Source organism: Leopardus geoffroyi, chromosome C2 (assembly GCF_018350155.1).
Source record: "Leopardus geoffroyi isolate Oge1 chromosome C2, O.geoffroyi_Oge1_pat1.0, whole genome shotgun sequence".
NCBI classification, from domain to species: domain Eukaryota; kingdom Metazoa; phylum Chordata; class Mammalia; order Carnivora; family Felidae; genus Leopardus; species Leopardus geoffroyi.
This window is the reverse complement of record NC_059333.1, coordinates 49,150,281-49,163,370: the sequence shown is the minus strand read 5'-3', so window position 1 is coordinate 49,163,370 and position 13,090 is coordinate 49,150,281. Positions and strand designations below refer to the sequence as shown.

At 33.7% G+C, this 13,090-nt stretch overlaps 1 protein-coding gene across 8 annotated transcripts in view; it reads left to right on the top strand.

Annotated features, from left to right (window-relative positions):
• Window positions 1-11,029, top strand: part of SENP7 (SUMO specific peptidase 7) — a 164,171-nt gene extending 153,142 nt beyond the window's left edge. For all 8 annotated transcript variants that reach the window (XM_045501865.1, XM_045501864.1, XM_045501863.1 and 5 more), the window contains 7 exons: window positions 1,623-1,715; window positions 2,356-2,480; window positions 4,418-4,470; window positions 5,910-5,959; window positions 6,054-6,122; window positions 6,985-7,135; window positions 9,174-11,029. In XM_045501865.1, the coding sequence (XP_045357821.1) occupies window positions 1,623-1,715; window positions 2,356-2,480; window positions 4,418-4,470; window positions 5,910-5,959; window positions 6,054-6,122; window positions 6,985-7,135; window positions 9,174-9,311 (679 nt within the window). In that variant the 3' untranslated portion in view covers window positions 9,312-11,029. The remainder of the gene's footprint in view (window positions 1-1,622; window positions 1,716-2,355; window positions 2,481-4,417; window positions 4,471-5,909; window positions 5,960-6,053; window positions 6,123-6,984; window positions 7,136-9,173) is intronic.
• Window positions 11,030-13,090: the final 2,061 nt, after the last annotated feature.

Here is a 13,090-nt window from a genome sequence, read left to right as displayed (position 1 = left end):
CTATGCACTATTTGAAAATAATTGTTCATAATCATTATAATGATTGGGTCATTCTGAAACAAAATTCAGTAAACATGTGACTTCTGATCATTTTATGAAGTTAAAGTCTACATAGTGTAGACTTTATTCCTACCACCTTTTATTAGCTCATTCTAAATTCCATCTTCTCCTAATGTTTACTCCTGTGAGTATGGTTAAATATTCAGATGAACAGGGATGGGACAAAGATTTCTTTTCCTATATTACTTGGTATATAAATATAAAACAACTTATTTAATTCCTTGCATAAAAAGGAGGTTCTTGGGAGCGCCAAGGTAGCTCAGTTGGTTAAGCCTCTGACTTTGGCTCAGGTTATGATGTCACAGTTCATGGGTTTGAGCCCTGCATCAGGCTCTGTGCTGATAGCTCAGAGTCTGGAGCCTGCTTCAGATTCTGTGTCTCCCTCTCTCTCTGCCCCTCCCCCGCTCCAGCTCTGTCTCTCTTTGTCTCAAAAATACACATTAAAAAAAAAAAAAATTCTTGGAGGCCCTGAGCCAGAAGTTACACACCACCTCTTTTCTAAAACTTTTTTTAAGCAAGACTTTGAAAGTCTTTTTTTTTTTAAGTTTTACTTTTTAAATATTTATTTTTTTTAATTTTTATTTTAGACAGAGCATGAACAGGGAGAGGGGCAGAGGGGGAGAGAGAGAATCTTAAGCAGGCTTCATGGTCAGAGCCTGACGCTGGGCTCGATTCTATGACCCTGGGATCATGACCTGCGCCAAAATCAAGAGTTGAATGGTTAACCAACTGAGCCACTCAGGCACCCCCCTTAAAACTTTTTTTTGATATTCAAACTTGGTTTAATACCTTCCTTCCTTATTTTCCTGATAAGATAAAGAAAAGAAACAATTATTTGTGTGTCCTAGTTCTTTTCTAGGTGGCTTTTCTAAATGCTATAACATAATTCCTTTGTGTCCCTTATGACACTTATATTTTAGTCATGGTTTTTTTCTACCCTCTTCATTTCGTGAACTCCTTAAGGGCAGTGTGGGTGATTTTTATTATTTATTCTTAAGAACCTAATAAATCTATGTTGAAGAAGTAAATGAAAGATGGATGAATAGTGGGTATTTTCAACTCATTGTCTTATAATTTCCTTATATATAAAATGAAAGGAGATGACTGTCATCTTTAAAAAAATCTAAGAATATATGCCTCATTCCTCCTGTTAACTTTAACACCTCCCTCATCACAGGTATAACATTTAGACAATTCTTTTAAGGTTTAATGATAATATTTTTATCATGTCCAGATGGAACTAAAGTAAATAAATAGGTTTAGCTGTTTACATACAGTTACTGAGCTATTTTTGGAGTCTATAAACCATTTTATAAATTGCTCCTTCTATTCTATCTATGACATTGTTTATAAACAGTCATTAAGTTTAACAACAATTAGAAATTAATGAAAGGAAATGAGTATTATATATCTTAATATGCGTTAAATATTATATATCTTGAAGAAGATGGTTAAGTAAACTGAATCTCACATTTTTCAGTGTATAAAAATGACTCCTGAAATCTGTATCTTCAATTTTTAATTTTTTATATGTAAAATACATGTATCTTTCATATTCCCAGAATGGCACAGAGGAGACATAAAAGAGTAAGAACATGGACTCGTCACATAAACATCTTTAACAAAGATTACATCTTTGTGCCTGTAAATGAGTCGTGAGTATTTCGGATTATTTAAAAACAAAATTGGAGAGTACAGAAAAAAATATTGTGTGCATTTTTAGATTAATGATCAATAAAAGGTATGGGTATGCATCTCAAGTACTATGTTTAAATTTTCCAAAGAAGTAGCTAAAACTATGAGTGACTATATTAGATTTTGGTTTGACAAATGGTCATATTGTAAATATAGTAGAAAAAATAAAAATGACAAATGCCCATAAGACTGTAATGACTGAGACATTGAATTTTTCTTTTTTGGGCTCAAAAGAATTTCTTACTAAGTAAAAGATGAAAAGATTTTAGAATAAACCTTAAAATATTTAAGAGAACAAACTGTTTAAGCACTAACAGAAAAAAGATGATGGTATGAGTTTATTTATTAAAGCAGTTCTTCAATAGGAAGCACTGATTATATGAAAGTAAATAAATTTGAAATAACTCAGATTTTACCCTAAGTAGTCTTACTACTCATTTAATTACTTTTGGAATGTGTGGTCCGTGTTATGTCAGATATTACAGTGTAGTTAATTGGTATGAAGTTTGTTTTACCCACTTTCTCAGCTGTAGATCCAAAACACATTGCTCTGCATTGTTTAGATTTCGTGATATTAAGATTGTGTTTCTTTTTCAACAGATCTCATTGGTATCTTGCTGTCATTTGTTTTCCATGGTTAGAAGAAGCTGTATATGAAGATTTTCCACAAACTGTATCCCAGCACTCACAGGCTCAACCATCTCAACATGACAACAAAATAATAGGTGGTAAACTTAATGTAGATACTGTTTTTAATGATGATGACAACAGTAGAATGATTATAGTGAACAATAAGAGGTTAAAAGATGGTATATATATACATGTGTGTGTGTGTGTGTGTGTGTATATATATATATATGTATATATATATATATATATATATATATATATATACATATATATATATATTTTTTTTTTTTTAGGGAGGGAGGGAGGGAGGGGGGGAGAGAGAGAGAGAGAGAGAGACAGAGAGACAGAGAGACAAAGGGGGAGGGACAGAAGGAGCCAGAGAGAGAATCTGAAGTAGGCTCCATGCTCAGCACAGAGTCCAGTGTGGGGCTCGATCTCACAACCATGAGATCATGAACTGAACTGAAATCAAGAGTTGGATGCTCAACTGACTGAACTACCCAGGAGCCCTGGTGGTAGAATTTTTTTTTTTTTTTTTAATGAAACTAGTAGAAAGAATAAGAAATCTGAAATTTTCATATAGATGCCCAACCTCATGTATAGACAAAATGTAATTCTTAAGTTATAATGTTATGTCAAGTTTTATCATAGCATTTTTTATAAAATAATCTTGCTAACATGACTAAGAATTCATACTATGGATCTTCAGGCATAGACCAGTTCAGGTCTTTGGCCTCCTTTGTTAAGTTTATTCCTAGGTATTGTATTCTTTTTTTTTTTTTACTAGTAAAGAAACTAAACCAATTATCAAAAACCAAAGAAAAAATCAATGGCCAGATAAATTCACAGATGAATTCTACCAAACATGTAAAGAAGAGTTAGTATCTACTGTCTTCAAACTATTCCCCCCCGCCAAAAAAAAGAAGAGAGGCTTCCAAATTGATTCAATGAGGCCAGCATTACTCTGATACTGAAGCCAGACAAAGACACTAAAAAACAAGAAAACTACAAGCCAATATCCCTGATGAACACAGAAGGAAAAGTCCTCAGCAAAATATTAACAAACTGAATCCAAAACTACATTTAAAGACAGTTAAGTGGGATTTATTCCAGCTATGAAAGGATGGTTCAGTATCTGCAAATCAACCAACGTGACACATCACATTAACAAATTAAAGGATAAAAACCATTTGCTCATCTTAAAAGATGCAGAAGAAGGATCCATTCATGATAAAAACTCCCAACAAAGTGGGTTTAGAGGGAACATAGTTCAGCAGCATCATAAAGCCCATGAATGACAACCCATACCTAACATCATACTTATGGAGAAAAGCTAAAAGCTTCTCCTTTATGATCAGGAACAAAGATGTCCACTGTCACCACTTTCATTCAACATAGTACTGAAGTCCAGCAATTAGACAAGAAAATAAAGAAAAGGCAACCAAATTGGTAAGGTAGAAGTAAAATTGTCACTATTTGCAGATGACATGATACCATATATATATATATATATATATATATATATATATATATATATATATTCTTTTTAGTGCAATTGTAAGTGGAATTGTTTTCTTAATATCTCTTTCTGCTACTTTGTTATTAGTATATACAACTGCAACAAATTTCTGTACATTAATTTTGTATCTTGTAACCCTACTGAATTAATGTATTTTAAGAGTTTTTTGGTGGTGAAATCCCACATTTTTTCTCAATTTAAATGAACACATTTCTTGTTAATGCTAGTAAACTGACTAGGTTTACTTAAAATTCTTAAAATTCTTACTTAAACTTCAGGTCTCTTAAACTTCTTCCATGATTGTTCTTATGTTACAACCCAAATGTTAATTCAGTAAGCAAATAAGCCTACTTATTTTGAGAAAAAAAGAAAATTACATGTTTTATAGCTGTAGTCTAAGCAGTAGGCAGAATATTAATAGCCATTGCCATTAATATTGGTCCAAACCACATCTAAATACTTGATGTTAGATATAAAATAAGCACTCATTATTGCTTTATTATTTCTAACTAGATAATGATGTACATACTACTTCAACACTGTCCTTGGGCACAGAGGATTCCCAAGTAAGTGTGTTCTTTATAGATATGAAAGAAGGAATCTTTTCTATTGTTATTTTTTAGTTTTTATTTCATTTGTTTCCACCCTGGTCTTTATTATTTCCTTCCTTCTCCTACCTTTGGGCTTTGTTGGATCTAACTTTTCTAGTTTCTTTAGGTGTAAGGTTAGATTGTTTATTTGAAATTTTTCTTATTTGTTGAGGTATGCCTATATCACTATAAACTAACCTCTTAGAACTGCTTTCATAGCATCCCAAAGATTTTGGGCTAATGTGTTTTCATTTTCATTTGTTGCCATGTAGTTTTGTGATTTCCTCCTTGAGTTCTTTGTTGACCCATTGGTTGTTTAATAGGTTTAGTGTCCACATTTTTAGGTTCTGTTAACTTTTCTTTTTCTTTTTTCTTTTTTTCTTTTTCTTTTTTTTTTGAATGTTTATTTTTGAGAGAGAGAGAGAGACAGAGCAAGAGCAGGGGATGGGCAGAGAGAGAGGGAGACACAGAATCCATAGCAGGTTCCAGGCTCTGAGCTGTCAGCACAGAGCCTGAGGTGGGGCTCGAACTCACCAGCCGTGAGATCATGACCTGAGCCGAAGTCAGACACTCAACCAACTGAGCCACCCAGGCACCCCTAACTTTTCTTTTATGGACTTCCAAACTGTTATGTATGGTCTAGATTTGGTGTCTTAATTGATTAAGGTAGCCACCTAGCGATTTTTTTTTTTTTTTTTTTTTGTATGTATAGACAGTAGCAGCCTTGCTATCCTGGCAGAGGCTTATGTCTTTACTGTTACTGGTATAGGGTGGGCAGAAGAAAGGAAGTTTCCTTTTCTGTTCTAACAGTGGCACAATAGGAGACCTTCTTCTTGCTTGTACAATAGTCTTCCCAAATTAAGTTCCTTAGACCAACTGTTGTAAGATGCAGAGTATGATAAAAAGGATTGTAAGGTCAGTTAAGTTGGTTAAACCCTGCGTCCTATTCATCTCTTAAAGATTCACTGTTACATTAGAATAATAAAGGTACTAAGAAGTTATGCATTAAAGAATCTGCTTAAGTTTGGCCTGTTTCCCAGATTTGTCTCCAGTGACATCATACATTGAGTTAGAGAATGTATGTAAAGGCAGGTTAAATTAACTTGTTTATCTTCGCTTGAGATGGTAACTCTGAATAGAAGTAATTAAAGTTCTAGGTTGTTTTTTAGGCTATGTCAAAATTCTAGAACTTCTTGAAGCTACATGTAAAAGTATAAGATACTGTTTCACTAGTATAAGAAAATAAATCAATGAATTTCTGAAAAAACAACATTGGCTCACTTTAGATGATGAAAAGGACTCTTACTTGAAATTTTAATTTCAGAGTATTTCAAACATTTTAAAGATTAACTAAACACTAATGTATTCAAACTGGTTTTAATTGCAAAGCCATAAAAATTCCTGTTTTATTTCAGAGTACCGAGACAAATATATCAGTACCAGTACCAAAGAAAATGTGTAAAAGGTAGGTACATGCTATAATAATAGTTTTCTCAGATATTTAAGTTTAATTCATGTACAAGTATGTACATCTTGATTTCTTCTTTTGATTTTCATAGGCCATGCATTCTCATACTAGATTCCTTGAAAGCTGCTTCTATACAAAACACAGTTCAGAATTTACGAGAGTAAGTAATGACAATTTTTCTCTCAGTCTTTTATCTAAAATCTCAATAATTTTGAAGCTACGATATTTAAGAATTACTGAAAAGACTGTATCAGGAATTATATTTTATTATGTATTTAGATGAGGTCTACAATCTAATCAATAATAAACATCCCCTATTGTTGTTAACATTAAAGCACTAATATTTCTCAGATAATAACTTGTATATATTGAAAGTAAAATCAAAATTTGTATTCATAACTGAACAAAAAGCATAATTTTACAAAGGAGCATTGCAGCTATTAGTGGTTATCAAAAGTATCATTTTAGAGAAAATAAGAACTCTTTCACCTTTTTATTACTTCTGTGTGTATATAGTGGGGAGCCTGGCTGTCTCAGTTGTAGAGCAAGCGTGTGACTCTTGATCTCAGGGTCTTGAGTTTAAGCCCCATGTTGAGTGTGGAGCTTACTCAAAAAAAAGGGGGGTTGGTATTTGTGTGTGTATATAAGTGTGTGTGTGTGTGTATGTATGTGTGTAATTTTGTAATTACTGTAGGATCTGGAAACAACTGGGAACTCAAGTTTTAAAGTAATTTGTTAGTTTAGTAATTAACAAATTTAGTAATTTGTTAGTAATATAAATGAGCTTATGTGTGTGAGTTATGAAAGTTGGATTGTTGAAAAAAGTCTAGCTTTTAGTTAGAAACTCAGATCATTTTCTTTTAAATAGCAACCCTTGAAGCCTCACATATTATAATTTGTACTGTTAAACTTGGAAATTTGACTTGAGGCAACACATTTGGTAGCAAATATTTTCCATCTTTGTGTTGAATAATAGTAAAGAGATTTCTACTAGAGTCACTCTACTTTTTTGATGATTCAAGGTATTTAGAAGTAGAGTGGGAAGTTAAACGAAAAACTCATCGTGAATTCAGCAAAACAAACATGGTGGACCTATGCCCTAAAGTTCCTAAACAAGATAATAGCAGTGATTGTGGAGTATATTTACTGCAGTATGTGGAGAGCTTCTTTAAGGTATGTAAAAATTCTTTATTCACAGTTACCAGCATATAATTACAAATTACTGGGCAAACAAAGAAGCAAAATATTACAGGTAATCAAGAAAGAAAAAGTAAATCACATATAATCCAGATATTAGAGTTATTTTAATGGATAAGAACTTTAAAATGATTTGAATAATACGTTAGAGAGAATAGAGTGAACAAAATGGATGAAAAGATGGAACCTGCTAAAAAAGATCACATGGGTATTCTACAGCTAAAATTTCATAATAATATATCTGAAATTAAGAATTTATTGGCACTGGGGTGCCTGCATGGCTCAGTTGGTTAAGCATCCTTCTTCGACTCAGGTCATGATCTCAAGCCCTGTGTCGGGCTCTGTGCTGACAGCTAGCTTAGAGCCTGGAGCCTGTCTTCAAGATTCTGTGTCTCCCTCTCTTTCTGTCCCTCCCCTGCTCAGGCTGTCTCTCTCTCTCTCTGTCTCAAAAATAAATGGAACATAAGAAAAAAAAAAAAGAATTTATTGGGACTTGTGATGAATACTCGGCGTTGTATGCAAGTGATGAATCACTAAATCCTACACCTGAAATTAATATTATACATATATTAACTAACGAATTTAAATAAAAACTTGGAAGAAAAAATAGGAACTTATTGCTTGAGTTTAATAGCAGACTTGGATGTAGCAGAAGACAGGATTAGAATTAAAAAAAAAAAAAAAAGAGCAATAGGGGCACCTGGGTGGCTCAGTTGGTTAAGCATCTGGCTCTTGATTTTGGCTCAGGTCACAATCTCACAGTTTGTGGGTTCAAGCTCCACGTTGGGCTCTGCACTGACAGTGTGCAGCCTGCTTGCGATTCTCTCTCTCTGCCCTTCCCCTGCTCACTGTCTCTCTCTCAAAATAAATAAACTTCCATAAATGAGTAAATAAATAACAAATAAATAGGGCAATAGAAAGTATTCAACTGTATTTGAGAGAGAAAAAAGAACGTAAAGAACAGAATAGACAAGTGTGATGTGAATAAAAAAATTTGAATTTACATGTAATTGGAGTTCCAGAAAGATTAGGTTGGAAGAGAAAGGCAGACAAAAATTTGAAGGAAAAATTTCAAAACTAAAAGACCCATATATTCAAGAAGCTCAGAAAGCCATAAGCTAGATGAGTACAGTGACAAGCATGAGTGTTCTTTTCTAGCTCATCAGCCATGCTATAGGTAACAGTATTGAAGACATTTTAAAAGCAAGGGACCACTCTTTGCTTTTTAAACCGTCAGCTCATTACTTCAGTCATTACCAGTGTTACTTGTGAGGCCCCTCTCCTCTCCCTGGAGGTCAGGGAGGCGAGACTGAAAGTTCCAACTCTAATTACATTGTTGGTTGTCTTGGTAACCAGCCCCATTTTTTTTTGGTGTGGTGTTACGAAGGTGGGTACAGAAGCAGGGTATTTTTGACTAGAAGCTTGCTTGGAGAATTCTTTTTTTTCATATTTATTTTCTTTATTCTGAGAGAGCATGAGTGGGTGAGAGGCAGAGACAGAGAGACAATCCCAAGCAGGCTCTGCACTGTTAGTGCAGAAGCCAGCACGGGGCTCCTTACCACCCCTGCCCAAACCATGAGATCATGACCTGAGCCGAGATCAAGATTTGGACAATTAACTGACTGAGCCACCCTGTGCCCCTTGCTTGGAGAATTCTTAAAGGTACTTTCAGCATGTGAGGGTTATAGTATACAGTTGGAACTTTTGATATAATTGGGGAGGAATGATAATATATAGTTTTAGGTGAATTGTATAGTATGTGAATTCTATCTCAGTAAAGCTGCTATTTTAAAAAGTTAGCAATTTTTCAGGGTGCCTGGCTGGCTTAGCCAGAAGAGCATGTGACGCTTGATCTCAAAGTCGTGACTTTGAGCCCCATGTAGGGTGTAGAGAGGGCTTAACTTAAAAATAAAAAGCTAAAAAAAGTTAGGAATTTTTCATTTCTTGTAAAATGAAATTAAAACAAGTTTGAATTGTCCTGCTAAAGGGATTTCATTTTCTTTTCTCTCATTAGGATCCTATTGTTAATTTTGAACTTCCAATTCATTTGGAGAAATGGTTTCCTCGTCATGTAATAAAGACCAAACGGGAAGATATTCGAGAGCTCATTTTGAAACTTCATTTACAGCAACAGAAGGGCAGCAGTAGCTAGTTAATCTGTACAAACATGACACAGATGTCCTATAAGATTACTGGAAAGCTGCTTACCAGCATTTGTGTTAGTCAGCTCACAGAGAAGAAAATAACTTGTGGTAGTTTTATAAGTCATTGAACATTATTTAAAATAAATAAGATATATTATTAGATTGTTGGGATCTGATAGATGTAGTGGAAAATGGGGGTGATATAGAGAAACCTATTAGAAATTAAACTTTCATAAATATTTGATATTTTTCTGATCAAATTTGCTTCTGATTATGCAATAGCATATGTAAATGTGGGAATGTTTTTGTAGATAATAAAATCAAGTGATCTGTACTTCCATATAACTGGGAGTTGAGGGGAGTTAGGTCCTCCCTGGTGCCAGCCCCAGTGCTTGTCACATTTGTTGACAAGTCACATTATATTGTAATACTATTCTTTGCGGCTCAAGCATGCAATATGAATACTATGTATTTTTTTAAAGAAGAATTTAGTATTAAGGCTTCAGAAAATGCCATTTACGGCATCCTTTCTGTATAGTGTAAAAGAAGACATGATGTTAGGAAGATGATTGAAATTGACTCTTTCAAAGCGCAGCTTATTTTTCTCAGTTGCTAAATGGAATTGTTACTCTGCTGTGATTGTTACATGTTTTCTTTTTCTTTTGATGTCATATATGGGGATCTGGGAAATTAGTTCATTCATTCAGAATGAAATTTGGAACAAAAAAAATTTAGCTACCCAAAATAGGTTTTTACAATGACATATGTAGCTCAACATAGTTCTTTGAGGTAATAGCTATATCAATATTGACTTCTATCCTATTCTGATATCCTAGAATATACGTACACACTTTCTGTAAGTATCAAAGATAAAATTGATGTCATCATAACTTTAATTAAAGAATACCCTCAAAATCTTATTTATTAATTGTTAGAACTAAATATATAATTTTATAGCTCTGTTTACCCAGTATTTATCTGCAAAGTCAGATTGCTCGAATTGCTTTTATATTTTTAAATTGTAGTTTTTAGAGACCTATGATCCCTATGAAGCATAAGTTTTTATTAAATGTTTAGGGAACAGTTTTGAATTCATGTGATGATGGTGGTATTATATGTGATTAAACACTTTACAACCTTTTAATGTTATCAGGAAAATTTTGAGGGGACAATTATATTGTATTTTCTCAGATTAAAAAACCATGTTTTTTAAGAATATTATTTTCATCTTCTGTTTTAAGTATCTCTTGGATTTATATTGTTAACTGTATATAAAGCAGTGAAGCAAAGGCAATTTAAGATAAAGCTAAAAATTGGAACATTTTATTTCAAAATCATGTGAATTTGCAGTTGTCAGTTAAGCCTCAGTATTTTTGAATTTTTGTTAATCTTGTCACCATCTTTATATTGTTAAAGATATTTGTCTTTTGGGGATTTCTCAGAAAGATGATTATAATTACATGATTTTATTCCCAGTATGTGTGTGTATGGGAGGGGATTTTTTTAAATGACTATTAATTATTTTGTACATCTAACTTTGGGAAAGCAAGTATGTAATACATCTTCATATGACTTCTTAACTTTTGTGTTTGTATGTTTTTCAAAGGTACCACTGTCCTTTATCATGTTTTGAAGATTGTTTAAAACTCATTTTCCTAAATTCATGTGGAAATAATGTGTTGAGAATATCAACATTTTATATTAAACATGTTTCCAATTCATCAAATTAAGGTGTAATTTTCCTTTCTTAAGAATCATGAGCCATTCTTAGAAATAAATTGTTGAATTTATAATACCCAGTGCATCTCCAATAACTGATGGTTAGATGAATTTTTCTTTCTGCCTTAACAAGCATATAGTTAATTTGATTGTTCAGGAGACATTTTTGGAGCATGTACTATTAGCAAGCAGTTTGCTGGGTACAAAACAATGAACCACAGCTTTTATTCCTGAGTCATTTATAGCTAATGGGAGAAATGGACATATGCATAGTTTTAATATTACTGGTAAAAACTATCATAGAGTTTCTTGGGGGCTCAGGAGGGAATTCAGCCTTGCTGCGTGTGTGTGTGTGTGTGTGTGTGTGTGTGTGTGTGTGTGTGTGTATGTGTATGAGAGAGAGAGAGAGAGAGAGATGGCGGGGGAGAGAGAGAGTGAGATGTGGTAGAGAGGTAGTAAGAGGGTTGTCACTGGACAGGGAAAGTCTTCCTAGAGAAGATAATACTAATTTTAATTTGCAACTCTTGGGATAAACAAAAGTGGTAGTTTTTGGTTTTTTTTGTTTTTTGTTTTTGTTTTTTTTTGTCATATCTAATCACTTAACTAGGATTTAGGAAAAGTTTAATGCCTCTTATAATCAGTTTGTTTTCTTTTTATGTTATGGGGGAAATAGAGTTCTTGTCATACAGAGCCATTTCTAACCTGGTTCTAGTCTATGTGCTGTCCTCATCTTTCCACTGTCACCTACTTTTTAATTCTATAAAATTACTCATTTATGCTGTAATTGCTTTTGGCTTAATACCAAGCTTAAGCCTTTTATTCATAGCAAATTATCTTGGGTTTTCTTTCTTTCAGTAATGTTTATTTGGAAATGTGCTGAACTAAAATAAATATGAAATGTCATCTGTATTCAGTATTTTTTTTTTTTTTAATTGTGAAAACGACCTGTAATTGTTGAACTATGTCTGGACTGGGAGAACTGTGAGTGGACTTGTATACTCTGAAGGCTTGCTTGACTGGAAGTATATAAAACCTTATGGGAAATCATAGGCTTTTCCTTCCTTCTGTAGAGTCTCTTGTAACTGAACTTGATCTTGTGGAAATTTGGGAACATTGTCCAGGAGCTGCTAAAAGACAAACTTCTGTGGGTATGTGGCTTCCCTGTCTACACCCACCTACCTGGTCTCTTCTCTTAAAACTGAGTACATCCCTTTGAGGGCTGAAGAAATCGGGGTTGACTATTTTAGAATTCTCAAGAGAAATGTGCTTTAAATCTTTACAAAACTTTTCTTTTTTCAGGGGCTCCTGGTGGCTCAGTCGGTTAAGTGTCCAACTTTGGCTTAGATCATGATCTCAAGGTTCGTGAGTTGGAGCCCCGCATTGGGCTCCCTGCTGTCAACACAGAGCCTGCTTCATACCCTCTTCTCCTCCCCCACTAATGTGTGTGCGCGCGCGCACACACACACACACACACACACACACACACACACACTGTCTCTCTCTCTCTCTCAAAAATAAATAAAAACAAAACTTTTTTTTCTTTTTTTAGAGAACTTCTCCAAAGACACAGGACATAAGATGTAAATCCAGTGCTATTTGATAGTAAATCCTAGCTTCCACAGGGACTTTGACTAGTTTAAAGTCCCTAGGTTTGTTTTTTTTTTTTTTTTACTAGGTTTGTTTGATAAAAACAACTGCTCTAATACAAACAATTTTATCTAGTCCCATTGTGGTAAAAGTTATCCTTTGTTGGTTGCGAGTTCCTCATGTACATAAACATTCTGGGCCTCATGTTTAATAGCTAATTAAGCAACACAGTTATCACGTGGCTGTCATTAATATTGTATGATTAGTATGTGCCAGGCAGTATTCTAATAGTGCATTTTCTGTGTATTAACGAATTTAATCCTCACAGCAGTTCTATCATGAGTTAGCTTTATCTTCCTATCCCATTTTCTATAAAAGGAAGAAGTTATTAAGTGGTTATAACCAAAGATTTTCAAATTTCTAACCAAGGAGAGAGATTTAAAAGACAGTAACTATGACAAAACTAGAGCTAGTTTTGTGT